This window comes from Tasmannia lanceolata, unplaced genomic scaffold (genome assembly GCF_043159265.1).
Source record: "Tasmannia lanceolata isolate RefF3 unplaced genomic scaffold, GAP_Taslan_0.1 ptg000003l, whole genome shotgun sequence".
Taxonomy (NCBI): Eukaryota; Viridiplantae; Streptophyta; class Magnoliopsida; order Canellales; family Winteraceae; genus Tasmannia; species Tasmannia lanceolata.
Genome location: NW_027518680.1, coordinates 15,092,247 through 15,108,351, shown reverse-complemented (window position 1 = coordinate 15,108,351; position 16,105 = coordinate 15,092,247). Strand labels below are relative to the sequence as shown.

Sequence of the window (16,105 nt, the reverse complement as noted above, 5' to 3'; positions counted from 1 at the left end):
AGGCTTAGGAGTACAAGAGGGCTGGGATTTTTCTTTTGTGGGCTCTTCTGGCGCCTCGGGTGGGATTCTAGTAACATGGAATGAAAATGTCTGGCGACTCCAGGATGTATGGAGGGGTAGGTTCTCTCTGTCGGTGGTTTTAAAAAAGGAGGATAATTCAATGTGGTTGTTCTCAAGGGTTTACGGTCCGGTGCGTAGAGTTGAAAAAAGTCAATTTTGGGGGGAATTGGAAAAGGTCAGGGAGTTTTGGTCCATTCCTTGGTGTATTGGGGGGGACTTCAATGAGGTGAAAGAAGTGGGTGAAAGATTGGGTTGTGAGAGGTCTACTATCAATATAAAAGCTTTTGTTGAGTTCATTGCAAAATTTGAGCTTATTGATATATCTATGTTGGGAGCCTTTTTTACTTGGTCCAGGGGTCCCCGAAAAAGTAGGCTGGATCGATTCCTTGTCAGTGCTGAGTGGCTGGCTTTAGTCCCTGAGAGTTTTTCTCGAGCATTGGTGCATTCGGTCTCGGATCACTGCCCTCTTCTTCTTGACCCTCGTCTAGAGTCTTGGGGTTATCCTCCCTTCAGGTTTGAAATGGCTTGGCTTCAATTCCCAAACATGGAGGATCTGTTGGGAAATTGGTGGTCTTCGTGTCATGTGGAGGGTCCGGCAGATGTGGTGATTGGAAAAAAACTTAGATTTGTTAAGCAAAATCTGAAAGTTTGGTCTAAGAATCAAAATATCTGAACCAAGCTAGGAAGTTTTGGTTGGAAAACCGTCTCAAAGAACTGTCAGCTCTGGAGGAATGTGGACTTAGTTCTGAGGTCGAATGGGAAGAGTTGGGAAAAGTCAAGGAGACAAAAATCTAGGGTGAAATGGCTGAAGGAAGGCGATAAAAATTCAGCTTACTTCCATGCGATGGCCAACGCTAGAAGAAGATCGAATAGAATTGAGTCTATATCAGTCAATGGAATTATGTTGAATTCTAAGGAAGAGGTTTCCTCGGCTATTGTTGATTTTTATACCAATTTATATGCTTCAGAAGGAAGTTTACGTCCTATTCCTGAGGGAGTGGATTTCTCCAGCTTAAACCTGGCCGAAAGTGCAAGTTTGGAATAGCCGTTTGCGGAAGAGGAGGTGGCGAAAGGGCTGTTTGCGCTTCCCAAAGACAAAGCTCCAGGTCTGGATGGTTTTTGCTTAGCTTTTTTCCAATCTTGTTGGCTGGTTGTCAAAGGTGATATCCTTCGTTTCTTCAAGGAGTTCTTTGAAGGAATGAGTCTTGATAAAAGTACAGGGGCCACCTTTATCACCTTGATCCCCAAAGTAAAAGGGGCATCCAGGGTGTCTGAATTTCGGCCAATCAGTCTGGTTGGATGCTTGTACAAGGTGTTGGCCAAGGTGTTACCAGACAGGCTTAAAGTAGTACTCCCATTACTAATTTCAGATAGTCAGAGTGCTTTTGTGAGTAGGAGACAAATATTGGACTGTTCTTTAATTGCGAATGAAGTCATTGAATCATATTCCAGAAGTGGATCCAGGGGAGTATTATGCAAGCTCGATATGAAGAAGGCCTATGACAGAGTGGACTGTGAGTGTTTGGACTATCTTCTCGAGAGGATGGGTTTCGGCAACCGCTGGAGGGGGTGGATGAAGCAATGCATTTCATCGGCATGGTTTTCAATTCTGGTAAATGGATCGCCAAAAGGTTTCTTTCAGTCATCCAGAGGGTTAAGGCAAGGTGATCCACTTTCTCCCTTTCTGTTTTTAATTATAGCAGAGACCCTTAACCGGTTGATGGTAAGAGGAAGCAGTAGGGGGCAGTTGCAGGGCTTTAGCATCGGTCCAAACAAAGTTGAAGTGTCGCTTTTGCAATTCGCTGACGATACCCTTTTGTTCTGTACCTCTGATAGGGTCAAGATTTTAAATCTGAAGGTTGTGCTAAGATGCTATGAGTTGATCACCGGTCAACGATCAAATTTCCAGAAATCCAGTTTGTTTGCTATAAATACTCCTTTAGCAGAAGCTATCGATTTTGCAGATGTGATGGGATGCAGGCTGGAGTCTTTACCGTCATCGTATCTTGGGCTCCCTTTGGGAGTTGGAAATCCGAGAAAAGAGCTATGGATTCCTATTGTAGAGAGAATCGAAAGAAGGTTGGAAACATGGAAGAGAAAACTTTTGTCGAAAGGTGGAAGGTTGGTGTTAGTCAAGGCAGTTTTGGCTAACATTCCGGTATATTACCTATTCCTATTTACCTGCCCGGTGAGTGTCATCTTGAAAATTGAAAGGATTCAAAGAAGATTCTTGTGGGGTGGGTCAAATTCGAAAGGCGGAATTCCTTTAGTAAAGTGGGAAAAGGTTTGTGTTCCTTTTAAAAATGGAGGGCTGGGGATAAGGAGGTTGAAAACTTTCAATCGTGCTCTTTTGGGAAAATGGTTATGGCGTTTTGGTGTGGAACAATCCTCGCTATGGGTCAAAGTTATATGGAGCAAGTGTGGGTTCTTACAAGGTAATTGGTGTTCGGATGATAAGTATGGTAAAAAAGGAGGATCAATTTGGCGCAATATTTTGAGACTCAAGCAAAATTTTGAGGCGGGCATTCGGTTTAAAGTCTACATAGGAGATCGTATCAAATTTTGGTTGGACCCTTGGTGTGCCGCTGAAACTTTGGCGGTGCTTTTTCCGGGGCTGTTTTCAGTGGCCTCGGTCAAAGAAGTGACGGTTTCTGATTGCTTCCAGAGAATTCACAATCAGATGGTTTGGACTCCTTGCTTCCGACGGAACTTTTTTTACCGAGAATTACCGGAAATCTCTCTCCTGCTTACTCTTATTGAGGGGTGTTATATAAAAAGGAGTGGGGTGGACAAATGGATCTGGAGTTGGACTGCTTCTGGAATTTTTTCAGTGAAATCCTTTTATCATCATCTTCTACCTGCGACTGGATCCCCTAGCTGTGCTGGTATTTGGAAGTTTCTGGGCCCCCCATCGGTCTCCTTTTTCAGTTGGGCAGTGTGCAATGGGAGGATTCAGACCATTGATTTTCTTAGAAAACGGAGCATGTGCCTGGTAGATCATTGTTCGCTCTGTATGGAGGATGGGGAATCGATTGATCACCTTTTTATTCACTGTAAGTTTTCAAGGGCGATTTGGGCCCTCATTCTGGTCAGATTTGGCATTTGTTGGGTTTTCCCCAAGTCGCTCGCAGATTTATTTTTGAGTTGGGATTGTAAGCCCAATGGTTTCCACCTTGGCATTCCCATCTTATTTTGATGATTCCAATACACAAGTGATTTATGATCACTAATGTGTTTGATTGTCTAAGTTGTAGATCACATTGGTGCTAAGACAACATTGCTTGGATTGAGGCCAAGAAGCACTCATTGGACCACTTCATGAAGGCCAAAGACATCAAAATCCAAGACAAATGAAGACTTGAAGAATCCATTGAAGATCAAGTTATATTAGATTGTATTAAGATCCAATCTTAGTTTTAGATTTGAAAGGCATAATTAAGTAAATAAACACACACCCTAAAAATATAAGTGATTGTATTTGTGGAGTTCCAACACCTTGGAACCCTCATAGCAATCCCATCTTGGTGTTAAGTTGGAAGCCCAAAAACAGAAATGAAAATCTGCTCAGACATAGGCTTCTCGGAACTCCGAGAGTTTTTCTCGGAACTCCGAGAATTCTCGGAACTCCGAGAATTATTCTCGGAACTCCGAGAAATGGTCCAGTGACATTTTTCATCTTCTGTTTGAATTCTCGGAACTCCGAGATTTTTTCTCGGAACTCCGAGAACACTACAACGGTCAAAAAAATGGCCGTTGGGAATTTTGCTGGAATTACCACAATGCCATTGAACGGTCATATTTTGGTTTTCCTATATATATGGGCATTCCAAACATTACAATAATCAATCCTAACACTCTAAAAACCTACTTGAACATCCTTAGAGTGAATCAAACTTATTTATGCCTCTCATCATCTAAGATTAGGATTCGGATCTATAGGCTATATTTGTACATCTTCTGCAAAGTTGTAAACCCTTGTGAGGGATTTTTGTTCTTTCTTTCTTATTCAAGAAATTGTATTCGGGCGAGTGTTCGGAGAAGCGTAACCCACTCTCCGTGGTGAGGATTGCCACCAAGGTTAAAGGTGATCGGAATTTGTAATTGGCACCGATCTTCGCCGAAGTTAAGAAGATCTCTTAGTGAAGCCATCAACGGGTCTTTTGTTGGTGGAGTGGAGTAGGCCTCGCGTTTTGAGGACCGAACCACTTTAAATCTCGGGTGCACTCTCTCTTGAACTCTAGCTCTTTACTTTGCATTGCACCTCTAGATTTAACTTGTGTGCTTGAATTTCATTTTGATCTCTTAATTTTCAATTTAGGTTTGAGTTTTCAAAAGATTAAAACTTGTTAGAAACCTAATTAATTCTCACTCCTCATAGTTGCCGTACTAGGGACCACCCTTGGAATTTCAGGAATCTTGTGCCCTGGAGGAAAAAATGTAAGGTGCTCTGGAGGTTATGTTTGATAGCATTGTGGTGGATTATTTGGAAGGAACGAAACTCGAGAGTATTCGAAGGGGTGACAAAGTCAGCTTATTGGTTATATACTGAAATTATAGCGTTAGTTATTTTTTGGGTCCAAAGTATCCTTTGTTTAAGTTTGTCTCAGCCTTCGATCTTTGGGAGGGGTGGCACATTGTGTGCTTTGAAGGTCTGCAAAGAGAGAAGCCAAGCCTAAAGTGGGAAGCCCCTCCTGATGGTCATATTAAATTGAATTTTGATGGGTCCTGTCTTGGGAATCCGGGTCCAGCGGGGGTCGGAGGCCTTTGTAGGGACTCCCGAGGGGTAGTGTCGTGGGCTTTCGCAGGACCAATTGGAATATCTGATTCGACTGAAGTGGAAGTAAGGGCAGCATATCAGGGGATTAAGCGTCTCAGTTTGGATTCTTATAATAGGACAATTGTGGAAGGTGACTCTTCAAATGTCATCAGTTGGTTATCAGGGCAAGTGGTTCCTCCGTGGCAATTTCTAAACTACTTTGAGGAAATTCATGATCTTATTGAGGAATCCTCCATCGTTTGTAAGCATGTTCGTCGCGAAGCAAATGGGGAAGCAGACTCCCTCGCTCGATCTGGAGTTTTTAAGGAAGGGTTGGAGTGGTTCGATTTCCTTCCTCCGTAGCAGTGTGCGATTTGTTGATGTATTTTTGCTGTTTTGTTTTATTATTTCTTGAATCTCTGTTTATCTCGTGTGGTCCATCTCGGCCCCTTTTAATATATTATCATTTCAAAAAAAAAAAAAAAAACTTATCTAAAAGAAATCCAACATAAATAAGACTCTATTTGAGTCGGTGGTGAAAATACACGTTCACAATTTTCTCGTCTCCAACTACGATTTTGAAGAAATCCAAGATTCTAAAATCTGTGTATCCTAACGGCCCCTAAAAATATTCCATGGAATATTAGTGGGGCCAGTTGTGATAGTCTGATAGATGGGCGGAGAGGGAGAGACAAGAGACCGGAAAAAAGAGAGGAAATAAATCACAGTATTTTCTTTTCACAGTTTTTAGAAATTTCTCATGCACTGTCTATGCTCATGGTCTCTTCACTCCTCTCCCAAAGCATGGTTTTAAATTTCGGCCGAAATTTCGGTGGAGACCAAAACCGAAATTTGGCGAAATTTCGGATTTCGCCCTTTACCAAATTTAAACCGAAATTTCTATTTAATGTAATTTTTTTTTAAAAAAACCTGTTACAAAATTTCAGCCGAATTTTTGAAATTTATTAAATACTCTTTTTAAATTTATTACCAAATTCCGACCGAAATTTTGGAAATTCAGGGTACTGAAAACGAACCAGTACCGGAACCAAAATTTTAAACCATGTCCCAAACATGGTTTAAAATTTCGATTACGGTAACTGTTTCGGACCCCACGGAAAAACGAAATTTCGGCGAAATCCAAAATTTGGTAATTTAGTTCGAAATTCAAGACCGAAATTTTGTAACACTTTTTTTTAATAAATAATGGCATTTAATCAAAATTCGGTAAATGGCGAAAAATGAAATTTCGGTAAATTTCGGTTTCAAGTCCCCACTGAAATCCGAAATTTCGGTGGAAATTTAAAACCATTGTCCCAAAGTCTCCCCCTCCATCCTCCTTGGCTTTCACTCACGATCTGACCAGCGAATATTCCACGGAATAATTTTTAGTACTTCCCAAACATGCCCTAAATAATTAAGTAGGGCCCACTTGTACTTGTGTCATTATAACGAGTCATAAAACATACATACATGTTAGGAACCTTCCCGACGCACTCATCAAGACGCACCCAAGTCAGGAACCTTTACTACCTAGGAAGATGCGATTAAATGAAACAAGAAGCCGAGGAATTGCAGATCTTTCAAATAAGAATCCCTACAGCCTTCTAGATTGTTCCATATAATCCAAACCAAAAAAAATCCCCCTGATTTCAATCAACGGCTATTATTCTTCCGAAGCTTCAAGTGCAAAACCCTCGTTTTATAAAACCTAATCTTTCTCCATTTCCCAAATTTGCCACTGTTTCTCAACACAAGCTTATCTTCCAAAATACCAAAACCCTAACCCTAGCTAGCAGAAACCCTTTTCAGGTACAAAACCCTAGCTTATGCTCTTCATAGTCTTACTACTTTACAAAGAATGCTAGGGTTTTTGAGCTTAAGGATTCTGTTTTTTCTATTCCATTTTGTTCTGCTTAGGTCTTGTTTTGATTGCAAGAAAAAACATTTCTGTGGGAAAATCTTTTATTGGGGAAATTTTTTCTTTCCATGATTATGATGGAAATGATATGATTATTGTTAATCTAGAGTGATTTTATCATAAATTGAAGGTCTCTCTACATAAAAGTTGAATAGGGTTGGTTCAAGTCCTTAGTTATGATGGGGTTTAAAACCTTTGAAAGGTCTATGATTTTCGTTGTAATGTTGCATCATTTGTTGAATTTTCAGAAGCCTTTGGAGCATTTGGTGGTGTATTTGGATTTCTACTTGCTTATTTGCTATATCCTTTTCTTATTGCTGATTTATGAGCATGGCTTTGGAAGTAGTGTATATCTTTGAGGAGTAAATTTCTTTTTTAGAGCTCATTAAAGAAGAATTTTAGCGTAAATCAGCCTATTAATTTATGTATCCAACGTAGTATCAATTTTTTATTAATTTTACCCCTTTCTGATGAAAGAGTTATTTAAAGAACTAGGGACAAATGGGTACAAAAGATGTAAAAGAGCAATGTTTTAGGCCATGACGAATGGTTTTTGTTTAACTCGTATGTACATGTATATTTCAAAATTTTAGAAGATATTAATAGTTACTGAATGGGGAGATTATCCCAATACAAAGCATTAGTGAATTTTGTGCTGTATGTCATGAGACAGCACAAGGAATGTGGGGTTTTTGCCTGCTCATTATGCTCTTTAGTTGAGGGAAAAATTACCAGAGGTGAACATTAATCTGTTAAGCGCACGTTACATTTGGTCGGAATGTTGGCAAGGTCCCTTTTAATTGTAATGGAAGAGGGAACGATAACAGCAAATGTAGTGAGTTGATGTAGACTTTATTAACTTAGACTCTCTTCATTTTGGGTTTTGAGTATTGATTTCGAGTCCAAAAGTGATTATTGTTCTCAAAATTGGGTTTTGAGTACAGTAATCACTTTTGGACTCGAAATCAATACTCAAAACCCAAAACGAAGAGTGTCTTCCGCAATGCTTCTATGCTTACCTGATCAATTAATGATCTCTTCCGCAGTTCTTCTATGTGTGTGTGTGTGTGGCAGTGAATTATTTTTTCTCGTGTGAGGATTTAACACCTGAATGTCGTGTGAGGATTTAACACCTTCAGAACATGTTTAGTACCTGATGACAGGAATTCAGTGGTGAGATGCCTAAATAGGTGCTTTTGTAGGTAGCTTGATGTAAACTTGGATTAAGGTTATGAAGAATGTGAGAAATTAAGAGGTTGAATAACAATTGTCAATGTCTATTAACTTGATCGATACTCAACTCAACTCAACTCAACAAAGCCTTTGTCCCAAACTAGTTGGGGTCGGCTAAATGAATCCTTTAGAAAAATTTCATGAAGAAGGTAAAATGAATCTACCCGGTTCTAATCCTAGCTCTAGTTGGGTTCTTCTATGTGGATTATTTTCTTCCATTCTATCCTATCCAAGGTCATGTTTTCTGTTGTATTCCTAGCTATTAAGTCTTTCCTCACTATTTCTGCCCATGTTGTTTTCGGTCTGCACCTACGTCTTTTTACTCCATCAACTTGGCACAAGTCGCCTCTTCTCACCGGAGCATCCAAAGGCCTACGTTGGATATATCCAAACCACGTTAAGCGATGCTCTCTCATCTTCTCCTCAATTGGTGCCACCCCCCCACCTTTATACAGATGCCTTCATTTTTAATTATATCTAACCTTGTGTGGCCGCACATCCATCTAAGTATTCGCATCTCCGCTACACTCATCTTATGCACATGCTGTTTCTTGGTGGTCCAACATTCTGAGCCGTACAGCATGGTTGGCCTCACAATTGTCTTATAAAACTTTCCGTTCAACTTGGTAGCTATTTTACGGTCGCACATAACTCCTGAGGGAAGCTTCCACTTCAACCAACTTGCTCTTATTATATGGTTAACATCCTCTTCAATCTCTCATTCCTTATGTAGAATTGAACCAAGATAGCGAAAGATGTCCCTCTTAGGTACCTCATGTCTAATCATATTTACTACATCCTCGTCCCGCCTCCTTACATTACTAAAGTTGCACTCCATATACTCTGTCTTAGTCCTACTCATACTCTGTCTTAGTCCTACTCAGCTATAACCTATGGATTCTAAAGTAGTTCTCCATAACTCTAACTTAGCATTTACTCCTGCTTTGGTTTCGTCGATTAATACTATGTCATTTTCAAATTACATACACCACGACACCTCATCCTGGATACCCTCCGTAAGCTCATCCATAACTATCGTAAAAAGATAAGGGCTTAGAGCTGATGCTTGGTGCAGTCTTATTGTAATTGGAAACTCACTAGACATGCCATCCACGGTTATAACACTATTTACTGCTCCATCGTACATATCCTTAATCACATCAACATATTTAAGTGACACTTTTTTCCTTTCAAAGACCCACCACATAACACTCCTGGGAATCCTATCATACACTTTCTCCAAATCAATGCAAACCATATGAAGGTCCTTTTTTATTTTCTCTAAATATCTCCATTAACCGCCTAATCAAGAAGATAGCTTCCATAATTGATCGTCCGGGCATGAAGCTAAACTGATTCTCAGACACCTTAGTCTCTTTTCTTAGTCTATTAACTTGATCTATATTTCTCAAAAAACTTCCCGAGTCGAAAGTGACCAGATCTAGACTTAGAGTTAGTGCTAACTTTTGATATGTTTACTGGGTACTGAAATTTCAAGAAGCCAGATTACAGATTGAGCTTGCCAAACTTGGACAAATCGATCCAGAACTTAATTGGATTCAAGAAAACATGATGGCTTCTCTTCTAATTTGTGGCCTAGTTTTGATTGTGGGTGCATGTTAGAATAGCCGCAATACAGGTTTGTATTATTAAAATTTATCATTGTATGTTAGAGATTGCATGGTAGTTTCTCATCCTCTTGCAATCTAGCTTCTCAGTTTCCTTTTTATTTTTCAGCCAGATTCGTTTGTCTGTCGATGCTTAAAAATTTGATTGATACCCAGATGGTGGACATTAATAGTAGATATGATGTATCCTCAATAAGCGTCTCTTTTTTACTGTCTCTTTTGGGGATGGCAAGGTTGGGTTCTAAAACTGTCAATGAAGTTGCATTTTGGAGACCCTTGCTTCTTCTTTTTTTGTGTTGAAACACATGGAGACCCTTGGTTATTGAATCAGATACCTTGCATTCCATGCATACTTGCACTTTCTTATCAATTTTTTTGGACTCCCTTCTATGTTTCAAAAAAAAAAAAAGGATAAAAAAAATCCTTCTGATGTTTAAAAGCATATTTGGAATTTTGGATACATACCACACTTACAGCATGTTCCTGGATGCACGACGTAGTTACTGTAGGATATACATATGTTTGTATGGATCCATGTGGCCCAATGCCATGTATCAGAGGAGGTTGTTGGATTCTATATATGTATGTGTGCGCGACACATGACTCTGGGTCTCTGGGAGGTGCTGTGGGTAGAAATTTCTTAGACTAAGTGCTTTTTATAAAAATTTCAGGTCTTTAGGACATGGCATCTGCAGTTGGCTCTTTGGCGGCTCCTAGCAGCCTTGCTATGGACAAGAAGCTTTCTCTTTCTTCGGACAAATTCTCTTCTCTTGCTTCTATATCTTCAAGTTCTCTTGGGGGCAGAAGACAGCAATTGCGTCTGCAGAAAAGATGTTCTCCCAAGATAAATGCAATGGCTAAGGAGTTATATTTCAACAAGGATGGGTTGGCTATTAAGAAGCTTCAAGTGAGTTTGTGATCCGTTAATGTTGAAACTTCTGTCTTTGATGTTTTCTTATTTCTAAGCCTTATCTTCTCTGCCATTTCAGATTGGTGTTAACAAGCTTGCAGACCTTGTTGGGGTAACTCTTGGGCCAAAGGGCAGGAATGTCGTTCTAGAGAGCAAGTATGGCTCCCCAAAAATTGTTAATGATGGTGTGACTGTGGCCAAGGAGGTATGCTTTGTTTGTTTTCTTCAAATTTTAACCAATCGAGACTGTTTTCTGTGGCTGCTATTTGTTTTTCTAACACAAATTCTAGTTTTTGAATGAATGCGTGAATGTTACACTCTACTATTCCAGTCCTTCAATTGATGTATGGGTGGAAGAGAAGTAGGAATTTTCAGTGGTTAGTTATGCGGTTACTGAATGCTGCTCAAAATCTTGATTTGCTTATTAGGTTGAGTTGGAGGACCCTGTTGAGAACATTGGTGCTAAGTTGGTGAGACAAGCTGCTTCAAAGACTAATGACTTGGCCGGGGATGGCACTACAACCTCTGTTGTTCTTGCACAAGGTCTGATTGCTGAAGGTGTTAAGGTTTGTGACATATTCCTCTTAGTCTCTTACTTGATTGTTGAGCTGATCATGGGTCTTCGATGGCGAATTTCGTTTGATAACTGAGAACTACGGAACTGTTTCTATCACTAACTTGGAGGGGATTTATTCAGGTGGTTGCAGCCGGTGCAAATCCTGTTCAAATCACTCGAGGTATTGAGAAGACCACCAAAGCTCTAGTGGCTGAGCTCAAGTTGATTTCAAAAGAGGTTGGTTAGATGCACTTGTGACTATGGTTCGCAGATGTTGGTAGTATCAGTTTTGATTATTTGTAACCAAGGTTTAAAATTTCAGTTTCGGTTTCAGACATAGTCGAAACTGAAAATTCGGCCGAAATTTGGTAAAAAAACAAATTTCATTATTTTGCCGAAAGTTTTTGTTAATTTCGGCTGGAATTTTGGAAAAAAGTTAAATATCAGATTTTTTTTAAAAAAAATTACATTTTCTTGAAATTTCGGCTGGAATTTGGGACACTGGCCAAAAATTCGGTTTCAGGTAGTTTCGGTTTCGGTCTTGATTTCGGTCGAAATTTAAAACCATGTTTGTAACTTGTATTGCTGCATAGTTGTTCCAAATATTAATATTGGGTAAATTTATCATTGGAAAAAAAAAAAAAAAACAGATCGTGTAAATTCTGTATATGCTTCTTGTTTTTTCTCTTAATATCTGATTGGGTGTTTGTGGTCTGTGAGGCTCTAAGGTTGTGTAGGGCCATGGAACCATTTCATTATACTTCCTGACATCTTGTTGGCATCTCTCCAATTCTCGTCAATTTTTTCTAGGATCTTCAATTTTATTTTTATAGTTCAATATACATGTCCATTCACTGTACCTATAATTTAACATTGTAGGTTGAAGATAGTGAACTGGCAGATGTAGCTGCAGTTAGTGCTGGAAACAACTATGAAATTGGAAACATGATAGCTGAAGCCATGAGTAAAGTTGGTAGGAAGGGTGTAGTCACTCTTGAAGAAGGGAAAAGCGCCGAGAACAGCCTCTATGTTGTTGAGGGGATGCAATTCGACCGTGGTTATATATCCCCTTACTTCGTAACTGACAGTGAGAAAATGGCAGTTGAATATGAGAACTGCAAGGTTTGTAATCTCTCTATTAATTCCAATTATCTTATTTCATATATAAAGATTATTGTTCCTTATAATGGATGCGCCTTGTCTGTGTAGTTGCTTCTTGTTGACAAGAAAATTACAAATGCGAGAGATTTGATTAACGTTTTGGAGGAGGCCATTAGGGGCGGATATCCAATCTTGATAATTGCTGAGGACATCGAACAGGAAGCTCTTGCAACCCTTGTTGTGAATAAGCTCAGAGGGGCATTGAAGATTGCTGCGCTAAAAGCTCCTGGATTTGGAGAGCGCAAAAGTCAATACCTTGATGACATTGCCATTCTTACTGGAGGTTTGGGACTTTTCTATTGAATGTTTTTTTCATGGTCTCTATGCAACTTCAGATTTTGGTCTCTCTATATCTTCTAGACCATAGTAGCCTGAAACTCCATTGGGCGGGCGAGAAACTCGTTTCCCCTAAAATGAATTTCGGAAATGTCTCTGAAACATCATGAAAAAATAGGGTAAACATTTCTGAAATGTTTCCGAAATGCATGGGAAACATACTAGAAACTTCTGTGAAACATGTGAGAAACATATGGAAAACAAGTAGAAATTGTATTGAAACATGTGAGAAACTTGTGCGAAACGTACGAAAATCGTTTTGGAAAAAAAACACATGAAAAAATTATGGAATATATATTAAAAAGGAAAACAATAGCATATATTGTAATAAAAAATAAAAATTTATTCAAATAGAAACTTGAATTTAATAAATTTTAAATCTACAAAGCCATATGTTTCGTGTTTTCCTTGTCTTTCATATGTTTTCATCGATGTTTCTCTGGCTTTTTTAAAATGTTTCTAATGTGTTTCCTAAGACGTTTCCCAACGCGTCTGTCATGTGATTTTCTATTTTCTGTTTCTTTTTTCCCCTCTATTTTCCCTGTTTCATAATTTGCTTTCCGAATTCGTTTCCAACCGTGGTAACTATTTTCTAGCCTTTATCCATTATGTTTTAGAGTTACTGTTTTGTTTTTTTGTTTCTGAATTGTGATTCTTATGTGTAGCAACTGTAATTAGAGAGGAGGTTGGACTATCCCTAGATAAAGCCGGTAATGAGGTCCTTGGCCATGCTGCCAAGGTATCTCTCACCAAGGACACGACAACCATTGTAGGTGATGGTAGCACGCAAGAAGTTGTCAACAAGCGAGTTGCTCAGATCCGAAATCTGATTGAGGTGTTGTTTTTACCCCAGGAACCATGTCACTTATCTTCCTGATCTTAGTTCATATTATCCTTGAGCTTTCTTGAGATCTTCATGGTATTTGTATGTGGCTTCGCAGGCTGCTGAACAGGATTATGAAATCGAGAAGCTTAATGAAAGAATAGCAAAACTCTCGGGGGGTGTTGCTGTCATTCAGGTACTCCTTGAGAGGGGTTTTGATGAGGATTAACTGTGCTTTATATGATGGATAAAATTCTTCCATTTTCTAACTTTCTTTAAAATTTTTGGACAGGTCGGGGCACAAACAGAAACAGAGCTGAAAGAAAAGAAACTGAGAGTAGAAGATGCTCTTAATGCAACAAAGGTATTTCTATCAGACAGTGCTGAGTCAGTTTCCAACTCTAATATTTTAAAGGTGTTCTATACTGCAATTAAACCTTGAATTTCATGGTTTACAGGCAGCTGTTGAGGAGGGTATCGTTGTTGGTGGTGGTTGTACCCTATTAAGACTGGCGTTAAAGGTTGATGCCATAAAGGACACCCTTGAGAATGAAGAGCAAAAGGTGTGTATCAGAATGTTTCAATGCTTATTTTGTGGACTGTATACCATTTATCAATTTATTGCCGTCTAATTGACTTGTTTCCATGAATGGCTTGTAGGTTGGTGCAGACATTGTTAAAAGGGCTCTGAGCTACCCACTGAAATTGATTGCAAAAAATGCTGGTGTCAATGGAAGTGTGGTCACTGAGAAGGTAATGTTACAAGTTCTGATGTTAGGCTATCAAAGCCTTTTGAAGTTCAAGTTAGTCATGTGAATCAACTGATATCTCCCTTCTTTCAGGTGCTCTCCAGTGACAACCCCAAGTATGGTTACAATGCTGCAACTGGAATATATGAGGATTTGATGGCTGCTGGAATAATTGACCCCACCAAGGTCAGTTGTTGAACTATGGGTGCAACCTGGGCCGATTTTGGGAATTCGAGTTGAACTTTTACCATAAATATGGTTTGGGTTTGGGTCGATTCCATTTCATTTTTTTAGCAAAAGGTCAACCCAACCTGACCCAGGTTGCTGCACCCCTATCTAGAAGACCCAGCATCTGCTAATAATTGCAGAATTGGCCTACCCCATTGATAGTGTTTGATTGAATCTAATCCTTCACTACTTGAGCAAGTGAAACTAAGTTGGTTATATTCTTAAAAAATCTGTTTTAATGTTTGATCCTTAAAACCAGGTGGTGAGGTGTTGCTTGGAACACGCCGCCTCTGTGGCAAGAACTTTCCTCACATCTGATGTTGTGGTTGTTGACATCAAACAGCCCGAAACGGCTCCTGCTGGAAACCCCATGGATGCTTCAGGTTGACCCTTGAAGCCAGATTCATCTGCTACTTGTTTTCTCTTTGGTTCTTCTCAAATGCCTAAGTCAGTAATTAACTATTTGCTGTTTTTTGTTGTGAATAGGGTATGGCTACTAAACAAAGCCGAGGCAGAATGTGGCTAAAGGTGGGAATACGATCCTCCAAGGTAGTGATGACAATGTATGGGGTCTGTCTTTTTTGTAAATTAATGTTGTTGAGACTAATAAGGGATCTATAGTTCCTGTGAGAGGCTAGCTTAGTTTAATTCGGCATGCGATTTAACGATTGAAACTGCTATTTATTATTATGTTTGAGATTTCTTCCAGTAAGAACAGACTTGTCTACTAATACCATGTTTTATTCAATGTGGGGTTGCAAAGAACGAGAGACACGTCTTTGAAAAGAAAGAAAACTACCCTGCTTCTGCCTTCATCCCCTCATTAAGGACTATTCTTGGTATGAAGATTATTGGTTTTTGCTAGATAACCTTCCCAACCACGATTAAGTTTATGGTTATAGTAACAAGATTTTGAACCCCTGCCAATATCAAAGATCATCTATGGTTATAGTAGCAGCTTTGGGTACTAGTCCCTAATACATATCCTTAGGCCCTGTAAACATAATTTGAGTCCAATAATCAGTTTGGGGCTCACAATCAGTTGTCACAATCTAAAACGATCAGGGCCTCAGGTGTTGGTGAGGTGAGGGAGCCTGCACCATTTGAGCTAAAGGCTCAATCCCTATCTAGGGGTTATTATCTCCATGTCGAAAAACCTCATTGAGATTGTTTGATAGGCTCACCATGTAACCATGGGTGTGCCTATGTTACAATGAGTTTGATAGGTTCCCTTTTTGCAGTTTATGGAATGCTGCCATTGAAGTTCTTATGGTGCATTTGGATTGTTGGAATTAGGGACTTGGGTCTGCATCCTATTTTAATTCCTCTTGATTCTGATGTTTGTTCAAAAAATGTGCGGAATAAGGAGGATGGAATTGAGTCAATTGACACCCAGGTGGAATTTAAAGGGAGAAAGAATGAAAGATGCCGGGTTTTGTTTCCCACCCCAATATATGGTATCCTTGTTCTGTCTCGTTCAAAATGAAGTTTTTATTGGAATTTTCTAACATTTTCATTCTGTTTCTAGGAGATTAAAATAGGAATAAAAAAAGAATTCCGATTCTGATTCCTGATTTTGTCAGTTCTTGATTTTGGCAATCCAGCCTTAGACTGTGTTTGAATTACTGAAATCACAGAATCAAAATTCGTAGTAAAAAATTCCAATAAAAATTCATTCCAAATGAGGCAGAATCAGAATACCAAACATATTAAAATATTTTCATTCCTGGCTCCGGCAAGGAGC

The 16,105-nt window shown here is 39.3% G+C and overlaps 1 protein-coding gene across 1 annotated transcript; it reads left to right on the top strand.

Annotated features, from left to right (window-relative positions):
* Positions 1-6,470: 6,470 nt before the first annotated feature.
* On the top strand, positions 6,471-15,069 carry LOC143852371 (ruBisCO large subunit-binding protein subunit beta, chloroplastic-like). Its single transcript, XM_077361755.1, has 15 exons — positions 6,471-6,628; positions 10,270-10,505; positions 10,588-10,713; positions 10,937-11,074; positions 11,206-11,301; positions 11,944-12,186; positions 12,274-12,508; positions 13,227-13,396; positions 13,503-13,580; positions 13,677-13,748; positions 13,843-13,947; positions 14,045-14,137; positions 14,227-14,319; positions 14,621-14,744; positions 14,848-15,069. Exons 2-15 carry the CDS (start codon positions 10,281-10,283, stop codon positions 14,859-14,861), a joined length of 1,812 nt encoding a protein of 603 aa, XP_077217870.1. The 5' UTR covers positions 6,471-6,628; positions 10,270-10,280; the 3' UTR covers positions 14,862-15,069.
* The last annotated feature ends 1,036 nt before the right edge of the window (positions 15,070-16,105 follow it).